Source organism: Panthera tigris, chromosome D3 (assembly GCF_018350195.1).
Source record: "Panthera tigris isolate Pti1 chromosome D3, P.tigris_Pti1_mat1.1, whole genome shotgun sequence".
In the NCBI taxonomy this organism is placed as follows: Eukaryota; Metazoa; Chordata; class Mammalia; order Carnivora; family Felidae; genus Panthera; species Panthera tigris.
The window spans coordinates 9,579,910-9,593,556 of NC_056671.1; the positions used below are offsets into that span (position 1 = coordinate 9,579,910).

Here is a 13,647-nt window from a genome sequence, read left to right on the forward strand (position 1 = left end):
GCTCACCTCAGGAGATTTCTGTATATTCTGGAATACAGCAGAGGCAATAAGTGAACTTGAACCTATAACACTGACAGATAGAAGGTGATCATTAAAACAGGACTACTGGGGCACCTTCATTTTTGCTAATAATTTTTTACAGCTTTATTGATATATAATAGGTGCAAAATAAGCTGCACATTTTTCTAAAATATGAAACGCTTCATGAATTTGTGTGTCATCCTTGTGTAGGGGCCATGCTACTCTCTTCTGTTTCATTCCAGTTCTTAGTATATGTGCTGCCAAAGCAAGCACTTTGCTACTGACTTTGCAAATCAATCCTAAGTCCTTTGACTTTCAGATGTTCTCTCTCAATCTGCTTTTTTTGTTGTTGTTGATGCTACATCTTATGAATCAGAAAATGTCAACATGGTGGCCACCTGTGGGGCTCAGTTGGTTGAGCATCCAACCTTGGCTCAGATTGTGATCTCACAGTTCGTGAGTTCAAGCCCAGTGTCAGTCTCTCTGCTGTCAGCGTAGGCCCACTTTGGATCCTCTGTCCCACTCTCTCTCTGCCCCTCCCCTGCATGCACACATATGCACGCTCTCTCTCATAAAAAGTAAATACATAAAACATTAAGAAAATGTCAACATGGTAAAGAACAGCATTTCTCTCTTAAGAGTATAAACAAATACCTAGGGGAAAAAAGTAGAAAACTTCAGAATTGTACAGTTTTGCTTACAATAAAGTTATAGTACATGAGATTAAATAAACCTACCTCAGAGTAGCCATAACAAATTGTATCCACTGTATTGCAGAGAAAACCTAAATAAAAACAAAATGAGAATAAAATTAAGTCTTTTACATTTAAGATTCAACCTCACTCCATTTTCACTGTTTATTAAATATCTGTGCAGAGCAAACTCTTCAGTGCCTATCAAAATACCCTACGGGTCTGAGAATGAGTAGAAAGGCCCCTGGAAAGGCAGGGTGGCTCCTTATTTACTCTCTTATTGCTCCATCTCTGGGAACCAGTAAAATAAAAAGAATAGAGAAGTGGATACAAAATGACTAAATGTAAAGAGAACTGGATGAGAAAATCTACAAAGGAAAGAACAAAATGGAGAAGAGGTAGATAAGGTTAAATTTTGAGAGAGAAGAGATAGATGTGCGAAAAGAATGGGTTATAGGAAAAGCAAACAAATACTAAATAGAGTTGATGGACAGCTACACAGAGAGAAAATAGAAAAGTAAGCAATAAAAAATGGGAAGAAAAAAGTTAATAGTCAAGAGATACTGTGAGTGAGAAATACAAAACAAGGAGGAAGAAACGGGAAGCAAAAAAAGGAAAGGGACAACTTCTAGGCTTACCAAGTCCCAACTGTCCTCCAGAATGCTAGCCTCCAGCCGGAAGGCCATAGGGACTTCAGCCCCAGCTATGTTTAACGAGCGTGATCCTTCTCAGGTTCTGAGTCCCTAAACACTGAACTGGTGGCTCCACCCCTAGCCCAGCTGGGCTCCTCCCTACCCAATCCAGCCCTGTATCTTGAGGACAAGGAGAGAAGGTGGCGACAAGTGGAGGAGAAAGCCAAGCAGAAAGAACAAAAATAGAAAGAGCAGGTGACAAGGAAACAAAGTTCTAAAAAGCATTAGGAATTATAAGAAGGGGCAAGAGGCAGGAATGATAAAAAATAGAATGAGTCATAATGAAAAGATAAATAGAGCTGCAAGAGAGAAATGGAACAGAACAGAGACAGAAAAATAAGGAAGAAGAGAGATCTGCTTAAAGCTTGCCATGTTTAGGGACAAAAGCCTGTGGCAGAAAAGGGAGACTGTATATTGAAGCGACCAATAAATTTTTAGTAATACCAAGAAAAGCTGTGAAGAGAAGTTGTTGTTAATATCTCATAGTTAATAGTAACATCTTAAATATTCTATACCAAAAATTCCCACCAGAAATACATTAAATTACACGGTTCATTTAATATACTTATATTTACATATCAACTCTGTGCAAAACATTATGCTACAGAAGCTATAAAGACAAGAGACAGACCAAGACTTCCAGGAGCTTATAATACAGTAGGAAAAATGGCCTTTATACCAAAATCTCAAATTATCTGATAAAAAAATACACTGTCGTTTGAACCAATTTGGAAGAACTGGTGAAATTTGGACAAAGACTAGAGTACGGAGAAAGCAGAGAAGGAAGACCATTTCATTTATGTAGCCATTTACGTTTCATCTAACCATACTTTCATACATTCTACAAATATTAACTGATAACATAAATTGGGTCATTTGCATGGGTTCAGTAGTTTAAACGTGATTCTTTTATTCAAGTGACGTTAAGAATCTCGTGTGGAGTAGAAGAAGGGATATCATTAAATAGGTTCTGATGGGAAACTGTTAAGTGGAGGTACGCTCTAACCACTTTGCTTAAATTATTAGATAAACAAATAAAAAAAAATACAAGTAAATTTCTGGATCAAAAATCCCTACCATAAGGTCTCAGAGAGTGTTCTGAGGCCTCTAATCATACATCTATCTAATAAGGGTGAGGGAACTAATGACAGTCTCACCAAGTGATAAGGGAATGCTTTTAGACAAAGGACTCTTGTCTCAATCAAGAACAAATCTCAAATTGTTTGGGAAACAGCCATGCCAAATCAGTCTGCTGCTCTTGACATAACAATTTTTCTCTTTTGGCATTTCTTCTAAAATGTCTTATGCCACTGACCAAATTCCCATTCAGGGATTTACTTTTCCATTTTTCTCTCTAAATTAGCCCCCTGCTTTTTGTATATTAAGCAGTGTTCCCCCTTGAAATGTCTTTGGAAATAGAATCTTCCCATCCTCCTTTTCTGCAAGGGCTAATCCAAGCACAAATGAAGTGGGTGGTACTTATTTTTAGTTTTCTCTTTTTACTTAGTTTCTTAGTAAGTTCAAATATATCACAGCTCAGGGAGCCTTGGGTGGCTCAGTCAGTTAAGCTTCCAACTCTTGATTTTGGCTCAGGTCATGATCTCACAGTTCATGGGACTGAGCCCAGTGTCGGAGCCTGCTTCGGATTCTCTCTCTACCCCTACCTTGATTGCATGTGTGCACACCTTCATGCACTCTCTCTCAAAATAAATAAGCATTTAAAAAAAAAATACATCACAGCTCACTTAATGTAATGGGCTGCTACATTTTATAAATCAAATTAACAGATATTCATTAAACCTCTACCATGAGCAAGTTATTACTGTGGATACAAAGTCAAGAAAAACACTTACCTAGTAAAATATTTTTATTTTAAATATAGTTTAAAAAACTGTATTTAAAGATTTCTAGTATTAATAGCTACCAATTATCAAGTAATTTCTATGGGTAAGGCTCTATGCTAAGCATTTTATTTTTTTTTCCAAATGTTTCTTTTTTAGAGAGAGAGAGGGAGGGGCAGAAAGAGAGGAGGACAGATGATTCAAAGCGGGCTTTGCACTGAGAGCAGAGAGCCTGATGCGGGCCTTGAACCCACGAACTGTAAGATCATGACTTGAGCCGAAATTGAACATTCAACCAACTGAGCCACCCAGGCGCCCCTCTATGCTAAGCATTTTAATCCTCAACACAACCTTTGAGGTAAGTAATAGTCCCATGAAAAAAAAATTTTTTAGTAAGCTCTACTTCCAATGTGGGGCTTGAACTTACAACAGCAAGATCAAGACTCACAAGCTCTACCAAATGAGCTAGCCAGGCACCCGAGTAATATTCCTATTTTTCAGATGAAGAAACTGAGGCTTAAAGAAGTCACTTCCCTTTGGGGGTGCCTGGGTGGCTCAGTCAGTTGTGTGTCTGACTCTTGATTTTGGCTTAGGTCATCATCTCAAGTTTCATGGGATCAAGCCCCACATTCGGCTTTGCCCTGACAGTGCAGACCCTGCTTGTGATTCAGTCTCTCCTTCTTTCTATACCCCTCCTCCCAACAAAATAAACTTAAAAAAAAAAAGGTTGACAATAGTCTATGCTTTGCTATCCTGCCTGCCACTTCCTTGCAGTGTATTCAATGAACTTTTATCTCCTAAAAAAAAAAAAAAAAGAAGTCACTTCCCAATGGTTACAAAGTTATCATGTGGTAATACCAATATTCAAATTCAGTTATTCTGACTTCATAGTTCTCACATAACCCATACAATATTCTAACGGAGACCTGGTTAATAAGAAGGCAGGAAAAGATAATTTCAAAAAATTATTGTGACATTGAGGAAGCTCTTTTATTAGGCAATTGCTTCTTAGATATGACTACAAATGCATAAGCAACAAAAGAAATAATAAATTGGTCTTTTGGTCTTTATTAAAATTGTTTTAAAATGTTTGTGCTTCAAAGGATACCATCAAGAAAGGGAAAAGACAATCCACAGGGAAAAAAAATATTTATAAAGCACGTATCTGATAAGGGACTTACACTGAGAATATAAAAAACAACTCCTACAATTCAATAATAAAAATACAACCCAATTTAAAAAAGGGCAAAGGTTTTAAATAGACATTTCTCCCCCAAAATAAAAAAATGACTAAAATCACATGAAAAGATGATTAACACCATAAACCATCAGGGAAATACAAATTAAGAGGCACCTGGGTGGCTCAGTCGGTAAGCATCTGACTTCGACTCAGGTCACAATCTCATGGTTCGTGGGTTTGAGCCCCACATCAGACTCTGTGCTGACAGCTCAGAGCCTGGAACCTGCTTCAGATTGTGTCTCTCTCTCTCTCAAAAATAAATAAACATTAAAAAGAACTTTAAAAAAAAAAAAAGAAGTAAAAATTAAAATCACAATGAGATGCTGGGGTGCCTGGGTGGCTCAGCTGGTTAAACGTCTGACTCCTGATCTCAGCTCAGGTCTTGATCTCAGGGTCATGAGTTCAAGTCTTGTTGGGCTCCACGCAGGGAGTGAAGCCTACTTGAAAAAAAAAAATCACAATGAGATGCTATTTCACACCTACCAGGATAGCTATAATAAAAAAGATAGAGAATAGCAAATGTTGATGAAAATGTGGAGGAAGAGAAACCCTTATACACTGCTGGAGAGAATGTAAAGTACTGCAGCCACTTTGGCTGTTCCTCAAAAGGTTAAACATATACTATATTACTCAGCTCCTAGGTATAAACTCAGTTCTACATCTAGGTATACACCCAAGAGAAATTAAACATATGTCCACACAAAAACTTGGACACAAATATTCATAATGGTATTATTCATAAAAGACAAAAGGTAGAAACAACACAAATGTTCCATCAACTGGTAAATGGATAAAATATAGTATATCCATATAATGAAATGTTAGTCAGCAATTAAAAGAAGTACTGATGCATTCTACAACATGATGAACCTTGAAAACATTATGCTAAATGAAAGAAGCCAATCACAAAAGACCACAAATTATATGATTCCATTCATATGAAATGTCCAAAATAAGCAAATTTACAGACACAAAGTACATTAGTAGTTGCCTAGGGCTAAGAAGGTAATTTGAGAGAAAATGGGAAGCAACTGCTGATGGGCACGAGACTTTTTAGGGTGACAAAAATATTCTAAAATTAAGATAGTGGTGATGGCTGCACACTTTATGAATATACTAAAACCCAGTGAATTGTACACTTTAAAGTTTATTTTGAGAGAGAGAGAGAGAGAGAGAGAGCGCACATGAGTGGGGGTGGGGCAGAGAAAGAGAGAGGAAGAGAGAGAATCCCAAGCAGGCTCTGCACTGACAGTGCAGAGCCTGACATGGGGTTCAAACCCACAAACCGTGAGATCAAGACCTGAGTCAAAATCAAGAGTTGGACACTCAACTGACTGAGCCACCCAGACACCCCTGAATTGTATACTTTAAAAGGATGAATTGTAAATAGGCGAATTTTAGAGGGACACAGTAAATATCCCATTGCTGAAATTCATTGTGTAATGATTAACGGATAACATGTTTCTGTCTTTCTTACTGAAAAGAAAAATATTTAGAACAAAAAGTGTAAAACAAACATTGTAAGAGGGAACTGACGATAAAGATTATAAGAGAGCACCTGACTACTCTAAATTAATCCACCACTCCTGGTTTGAACAAATTATACTCCAGGACTCTGATAAAACTTGCTGGTTAAATGGAAAAAAAAAAGCAGTCTCTTCAGCAAATGGTGCTGGGAAAACTGGCCAATGACATGCAGAAGAATGGAACTGGACCACTTTCTTACACCATACACAAAAATAAATTCAAAATGGATGAAAGACCTAAACATAAGACAGGAAACCATCAAAATCCTGGAGGAGAAAACAGGCAGCAACCGCTTTGAACTGGCCACAGAAACTTCTTACTAGATGTGTCTCTTGAGACAAGGGAAACAAAAGCAAAAATGAACTACTGGGACCTCATCAAGATAAAAAGCTTCTGCCCAATGAAGGAAACAATCAACAAAACTAAAAGGCAACAGATGGAATGAAAGAAGATATTTGCAAATGACATATTGGATAAAGTGTTAGTATCCAAAATTTATAAAGAATTTGTCAAACTCAACACCCAAAAAACAAATAATCCTGTGAAGAAATGAGCAGAAGACATGAATAGACATGTTTCCAAAGAAGACATCCAGATGGCTAACACACACATGAAAAGATGCTCAACATCACTCATCTTCAGGGAAATACAAATCAAAACTACAATGAGATACCACCTCACACCCGTCAGAATAGCTAAAATTAACAACTCATGCAACAACAGATATTGGTGAGGATGTGGAGAAAGGGGAGCCCTTTTGCACTGTTGGTGGGAATGCAAACTGGTGCAGCCACTCTGGAAAACAGTATGAAGATTCCTCAAAAAAATAAATAAAAATAGAACTATCCCACAACTCAGCAATTGCACTACTAAGTATTTACCCAAAGGATACAAAAATGCTGATTCGAAGGGGTACATGCATCCTAATGTTTACAGCAGCACAATCAACAATAGCCAAATTATGGAAAAGAGCCCAAACATCCACTGATCAATGGATAAAGAAGATGTGCTATATAAACACAAAGGAATATTATTCAGCAATCAAAAAGAATGAAATCTTGCCATTTGCAACAACATGGATGGGAACTAGAGTGTATTATGCTAAATGAGGTAAGTCAGAGAAACACAAGCATCATATGATTTCACTCATATGTGGAATTTAAGAAACAAAACAGATGCACATACAGAAAGGAAAAGAAAAATAAAGTACGATAAAAAAACAGAGACAGAGGCAAGCCATAAGAGATTCTTAAATACAGAGAACAAACAGGATTGCTGGAGATGAGGTGGGGGGGGATGGGCTAAATGGGTGTTGGACATTAAGGAGGGCACTTGTTGGGATGAGCACTGGGTATTATACGTAAAAGATGAATCACTAAATTCTACCCTTGAAACCAATACTACACTATATGCCAGCTAACTTGAATTTAAATTAACAACAACAACAAAAACCCTGGGGTGCCTGGGTGGCTCAGTCGGTTGAGCATCCAACTTCGGCTCAGGTCATAATCTTTCAGTCTGTGAGTTCCAGCCCCACATCAGGCTTGCTGCTGTCAATGCAGAGCCTATTTTGGATCCTCTATCCCCCCCACCTCTGCGCCTTCCCCACTTGTGCTCCCTCTCTCTCAAAAATAAATAAACCTTGAATAAAGAAACTTTCAGGTTAACCCAATAAACCACTGAATGAAATCTGAGTTTGCATAAAAATGGGGAAATTGCTAGGAATTGTAGAAAACTGGTGATAACTCAATTTTTAATTTTTACAAGGAGAAAGGATGGTGGAATCTGCAAACCCTAAGTCAAAGATCTCAGCATTGCGGCGCCTGAGTGACTCCGTTAGTTAAGTGTCTGACTCTTGGTTTCAGCTCAGGTCATGATCTCACAGTTCATGAGCTCGAGCCCCACATCAGGCTCTAACAGCACAGAGCCTGTTTGGGATTCTCTCTCTCCCCCTGTCTCTGCCCCTCCCCTGCTTGCTTGCTCTCTCTCTCAAAATAAATAAACTTAAAAAAAAAAAAAAAAAGATATCAGTACTGAACCCAAGTAAGATTCTAGAATGAACTATTCAAAAGGTGTGCTTTTTAAACAATTTTTTTAAAAGTAACCACTAAAACAGAATGAATTTATAAAAAAAATCATGCCAGACTCACCCTATCCCCTTTGGATACAATTACCATAGTATATATGGGATTTTGACAAAGCTTTTGATGAAAAAATTTCATGATACAAAAATAAGGAAATATAGATAAAATGGAAGCATAATTAATGGCATTTGTTGCACAAATAAGCCTCAGGGAGTGTTAACTAATTGATCAATATCAACTTAGAAATGACTTCAGGGGCTCTTGGGTGGTCAATTGGTTTAAGTGTCCAACTCTTGATTTTGGCTCAGGTTCCGGAGATTGAGCCCTGCATCAGGCTGTGTGCTGACAGCACGGAATCTGCTTGGGATTCTCTCTCTCCCCTCCCCCTCTCTGCTCCTTCCCCATTCATGCTCTCTAAAAAAAAAAAAAAAAAAAAAGACTTCTAGTGGAGTGAATCAGCATTCTGACTTGGCACAGTTCTGTAAAACACTTTCATCAATAACTTCAAAGGAAATATAGCGGGCATATTTATCAAGTTGTGTGGGTGTGTTATTCACTGTTGCATAACAAATTTCCACAAAATTAGTGGCTTAAAGCACACATTTATCATCTCATAGCTTCTGTAGGTTAGGAGTCCAAGTATAGCTTAGTTGGGTCCTCTGTTTCAGTATCTGTCACAAGGCTGTAATCAAGATATCAACCAGGGCTGGGTCTCATCTGAAGGCTCAAATGGGGAAGGATCTGTTTTCAAGTTTACAAAGTTGGTCTAATTCAGTTTCTTGAGGGTTGTTGGTCTAAGGGTCTAAATTCCAAACTAATTGTTGTTGGCTAAATGCTTCACTCAGTTCTTTGCCATGTGGATTTCTGCAAGATGCCCTCCCAGCAAGATGGAAGTCAGAACTTTCTGTAATGAAGTCACTGAAGTGACATTCCATCACCTTTCCTATAGTCTACTGACCACAGATCTTGCCAACAGTCAAGAGAAAGGATTAGATGAGAGTCTGAATACCAAAAGGCAGGGACTATTGGAGTCTATCTTAGGGTTTGCCACATGTATCCATCCAATATGTCTAGTACTTTTCCAATTCAGATCATTTGTAATAGCTATTCCCCCTGTCTGAAATGTTCTTCCCCTAGATAATCACATGACTGGCTCCTTCTCATCCTTCAAGCATCGGCTTAAATGTCATTACCTCAGAGATGTAATATTTATCAAATTCCACAATATCTTGTTTACTTGTGCTGTTTCACCCTAGCAGACTATGTCTTTGGGCACAGGCAACTGATGTTGTCTCATTCACCCCAATATCTCACATACCTAAAAGAGTGCCTACAAAAGGCACTCAGTATTTATTAAATGAATGTACTCAAGTTGTGAGAGATAGATGACAGATTTAAGATCTAATAAGATCTGAATACTTTAAAATAATGAGTTTTATTTAATAAAAGTTAATAGAAATAAATTTAAGTATACTGTCCTTGCATCTAAAACACCAACTGGACAAAGATCAGGATGAAAAGGTAGCAAAGCATTTTGCTTTAAAAATCTTGAGTGGTTCTATCTAGTAAAAATATAAGTCATATATGTGATTTAAAAGTTTCTAGAGACCACATTAAAAAAACAAAAGGAGATGAAATTAATTTTAATAAATTTTACTTAACTTAAATATCCAAATTTCATCATTTCGACATGCAATCCATATAAAAAAAATCACTGAGATGGTTTACATTCATAACTTTGTACTTTGAAATTCAGTGTGTATTTTACTCTCAAAACAACATCTCAATTCAGAGTAGCCATATTTCAAGAGCTTAGTAGCTACATGTGATATTATAAATGGCATTTTTATTTAGACTCTTTGATTTAGAACTAGATTTTGCAGGCTCTTGGATTTGGATTTTATCCTACAGAAATGCCACTATAAACTTCCATGATCAAGCAAGTTTCCAAGAAAAAAAATATGATATAATAACTATTAATAGCTACTCTTTAAGTAAATATATACCTTATAGCAGGTACCATTGTAAATGCTTTACATGTACTAACTAATTTTATCCACTCCTAATCCTATGAAGTATTATTATCATTCTTATTTTACACGCTAATATTATTAAGTAATAACACGTTGGCAGTGTGCAGGAAAGATTAAAAAGGGGAAGAAACTGGCAAGAGCTAGGATACCTTTATTTACTTATTTATATCCCACTTTGACACAGAGAACATTTCAGGTGGCTTACAGGAGTACATAAAACAAAATAACATGAATTCAAAGTGGGACAAAAGAACATCTTTTTTGAAATGATGTGATCCATGGATGTTAAAATCTCTATGATTTTTTTAATGTTACTTCATTGAAAAAACAGTATTAAAATAATAGAAATCCAAAATAAAGTTTCCTACAATCTCATCATATACTCATAACAATGTTTTATTTATTCATGTTACTTTAAGTCCTTGTCCCTATATTCAATTTCTACATATTAGTAGTAATTCTACAGCTAGTATTTTATATTCTACGTTTTTCTGAACATTATTCCATAGTAATTTTTTTCCTTTTGTCTTATTTTCTTTCCATTCCATTGGGACTATAACAAATGCTAAAAGCCTAAAATATTTCTCTACATTTTTCTCTATACTTGTTAAAATATATCCAAACAGGGAAAAGGGAGGCAGCAGCTCTTTGGGTCACTGGAAGCATGCACCAAGGAAAAGCAAATGAAATCCAAAACCACCCCTCAGGTGACAGCAACTGCCCTGATAAGACGTCTCACCAGTCCAAAACACCCACATCATTTGAGCTAAACCCGATGGACTATGGAGTGACCCACATTTGCCTTTACCTCATTATAGTACTAAAATCTCTGCCCAAAAAGGTGCCTCAGCCTTATTTACATAACATACAATATATGTACAGGCATTTTTCATTAAGGTGTATGCACCATTTTATGCCCACCTCTACAAATTATGATAAGGTTTCCCTATTTATTCATCCTGGGGTGCCTGGCTGGCTCAGTTGGAAGAGTATGTGACTCTTGATCTTGGGTTCATGAGTTCAAGCCCCGTGTTGAGTGTAGATTACTAAAAAAAATAAAAACCAAATAAATAAATAATAAACAAAAAAAACAAACAAACAAAATATACATACATACATCCTAACCCTAAACAAAAGGTACCCATTTATGGGAATGCAAACTGGTGCAGCCACTCTGGAAAACAGTATGGAGGTTCCTCAAAAAACTAAAACTAGAACTACCCTACCACCCAGCAATTGCACTACTAGGCATTTATCCATGAGATACAGGTGTGCATGCACCCCCATGTTTACAGCAACACTATCAAACAATAGCCAAAGTATGGAAAGAGCCCAAATGTCCATCGATGGATGAATGGATAAAGATGGGACAGACAGACAGACACACACACACACACACACACAAAATGGAGTGTTACTCGTCTCTCAAAAAGAATGAAATCTTGCCATTTGCAACTCTGTAAATGGAACTGGAGGGTATTATGCTAAGTGAAATTAGTCAGAGAAAGACAAAAATCATATGACTTCATTCATAGGAGGACTTTAAGAGACAAAACAGATGAACATGAGGGAAGGGAAACAAAAATCATATAAAAACAGGGAGGGGGACAAAACAGAAGAGACTCAAATATGGAGAACAAACTGAGGGTTATTGGAGGGGTTGTGGGAGGGGGGATGGGCTAAATGGGTAAGGGGCATTAAAGAATCTACTCCTGAAATGACTGTTTCACTATATGCTAATTTGGATGTAAATTTTAAAAAATAAAAAATAAAATTAAAATAAATAAATTGCAAATACTTTCTAAATCAGGAAAAGAAAAAAAAAAAGGTACCCATTTACCCTGTCTTAGGAAGTCACAGCTTTGAAAGCTATTTCCATGATCTCCTTATTTGCTGCAAATAAGATTACTTTGTGCAAAAACAAAAGAAACAAAACCATACCCAAATACATACATACGTGTGTGTGTGTGTGTGTGTGTGTGTGTGTGTGTATATGTATAGGGGCTGTTGTTATGGTTGTAGGGTTTTAAAAATGGGATGATATATTTCTGTATACATTTCTTTTCTCATCTAGTATCTCAAAGAAATAGTTCTAACTCATTCTGATAGCTGTGTAATATTCTACATAAGATCATTTACCCAGGGGCTCCTAGCTGACTCAGTCAGTAGAGCATGCGACTCTGGATCTTGGGGTCTGGGTTCAGGCCCCACGTTGGGCATGGAGCCTACTTATAAAAGATCATTTATTCAACACTTCCTGTCATAGACATGCAAGTTGTTTTCTTCTTCTTCCTCCTCCTCCCCCTCCCTCTCCCTCTCCTCCTCCTCCTTCTTCATCTTCTTCTTTGCTTCTGCAAACAATGCTGCAATAAACATTCCTAACCTCTGTATGTATCACCTCCTTCTCTGCTGATTTTGTTACTATGGGATAGGTTCCAGAGTAGAATTCTTTTAGTTCTCAAATATTTTAAGTTCTTTCTCACCCTAGAACCTTTGCACATGCTGTTTTCTTTTCCTAAAATGTTTCCTAACACACAATCTGCAGTTTCATATTTATTCATAATTATTTACGGTCTTTCTTATCACACAAGTTCCTTGACAGCTGAATCCTATCCATCCTTTAGGTCTTTTTTTTTTTTTTTTCCATCCTTTAGGTCTTAGCTCATATGTACTTGATTGTAGAGGTTTTCCACGAACTCCAATCCCAATTGATCCCCCATCATATTTTCTCTTAGGCCCTCAACTTTTCTTTCTAGAGTTATCACAATTTGTAATTATATATTTATTTGTGTGATTATTTAATGTTGGTCTCCCCAACTAGGTCTGTAGGGAGCACATCTATCTTGTTCACCAGTATAACCCTGATCCTCAAGAGAGTGTATGGCACATGAAAGCTGTAAACAGTTGTTTAATACTGAAAGAATTCTTTTTTTTAATATTTAAATAATTCTTTTTAAAAATATTTTTTAACATATTTTTAAAAAATGTATTATTTTGAGAGAGACAGTGCAAGTAGGGGGAAGTACAGAGAGGGAGGGACAGAGTGAATCCCAAGCAGGCTCCGACTGCCAGCGCAGAGCCCAACACGGGGCTCAAACTCCTGAACCACGAGATCATGACCTGAGCCAAAGTTGGATGCTTCTAAATATTGAAAGAATTCTTCTTAAAAAAATTTTTTTTTACTGATGAATGGATAAAGAAATTGTGGTTTATATACACAATGGAATACTACGTGGCAATGAGAAAGAATGAAATATGGCCTTTTGTAGCAACGTGGATGGAACTGGAAAGTGTTATGTTAAGTGAAATATGTCATACAGAGAAGGACAGATACCATATGTTTGCATCTTATGTGGATCCTGAGAAACTTAACAGAAGACCATGGGGGAGGGGAAGAAAAAAAAAAGAGGTTAGAGAGGGAGGGAGCCAAAACATAAGAGACTCTTAAAAACTGAGAACAAATTGAGGGTTGATGGGGGGTGGGAGGGAGGGTAGGGGGGGGTGATGGGTATTGAGG

The 13,647-nt window shown here is 37.1% G+C and overlaps 1 protein-coding gene and 1 non-coding gene across 5 annotated transcripts in view; both read right to left on the reverse strand.

Moving 5' to 3' along the window:
* The window catches only part of TMEM116 (transmembrane protein 116), a 162,400-nt gene that overhangs the window by 143,968 nt on the left and 4,785 nt on the right, over window positions 1-13,647 (reverse strand). For 2 of the 4 annotated variants that reach the window (XM_042961695.1, XM_007079611.3), the window contains exons 1-3: window positions 1,352-1,426; window positions 759-805; window positions 7-70 (exon numbers count right to left, since the gene is read on the reverse strand). In XM_042961695.1, the coding sequence (XP_042817629.1) occupies window positions 7-70; window positions 759-805; window positions 1,352-1,399 (159 nt within the window). In that variant the 5' untranslated portion in view covers window positions 1,400-1,426. Of the gene's footprint in view, window positions 1-6; window positions 71-758; window positions 806-1,351; window positions 1,427-13,647 lie in introns of those variants that run through there. The other 2 variants (XM_042961694.1, XM_015536450.2) reach the window with 2 other exon arrangements.
* LOC122232891 lies at window positions 187-294 on the reverse strand. The gene has a single exon (XR_006210286.1). It is a non-coding gene; the product is annotated as a U6 spliceosomal RNA (small nuclear RNA).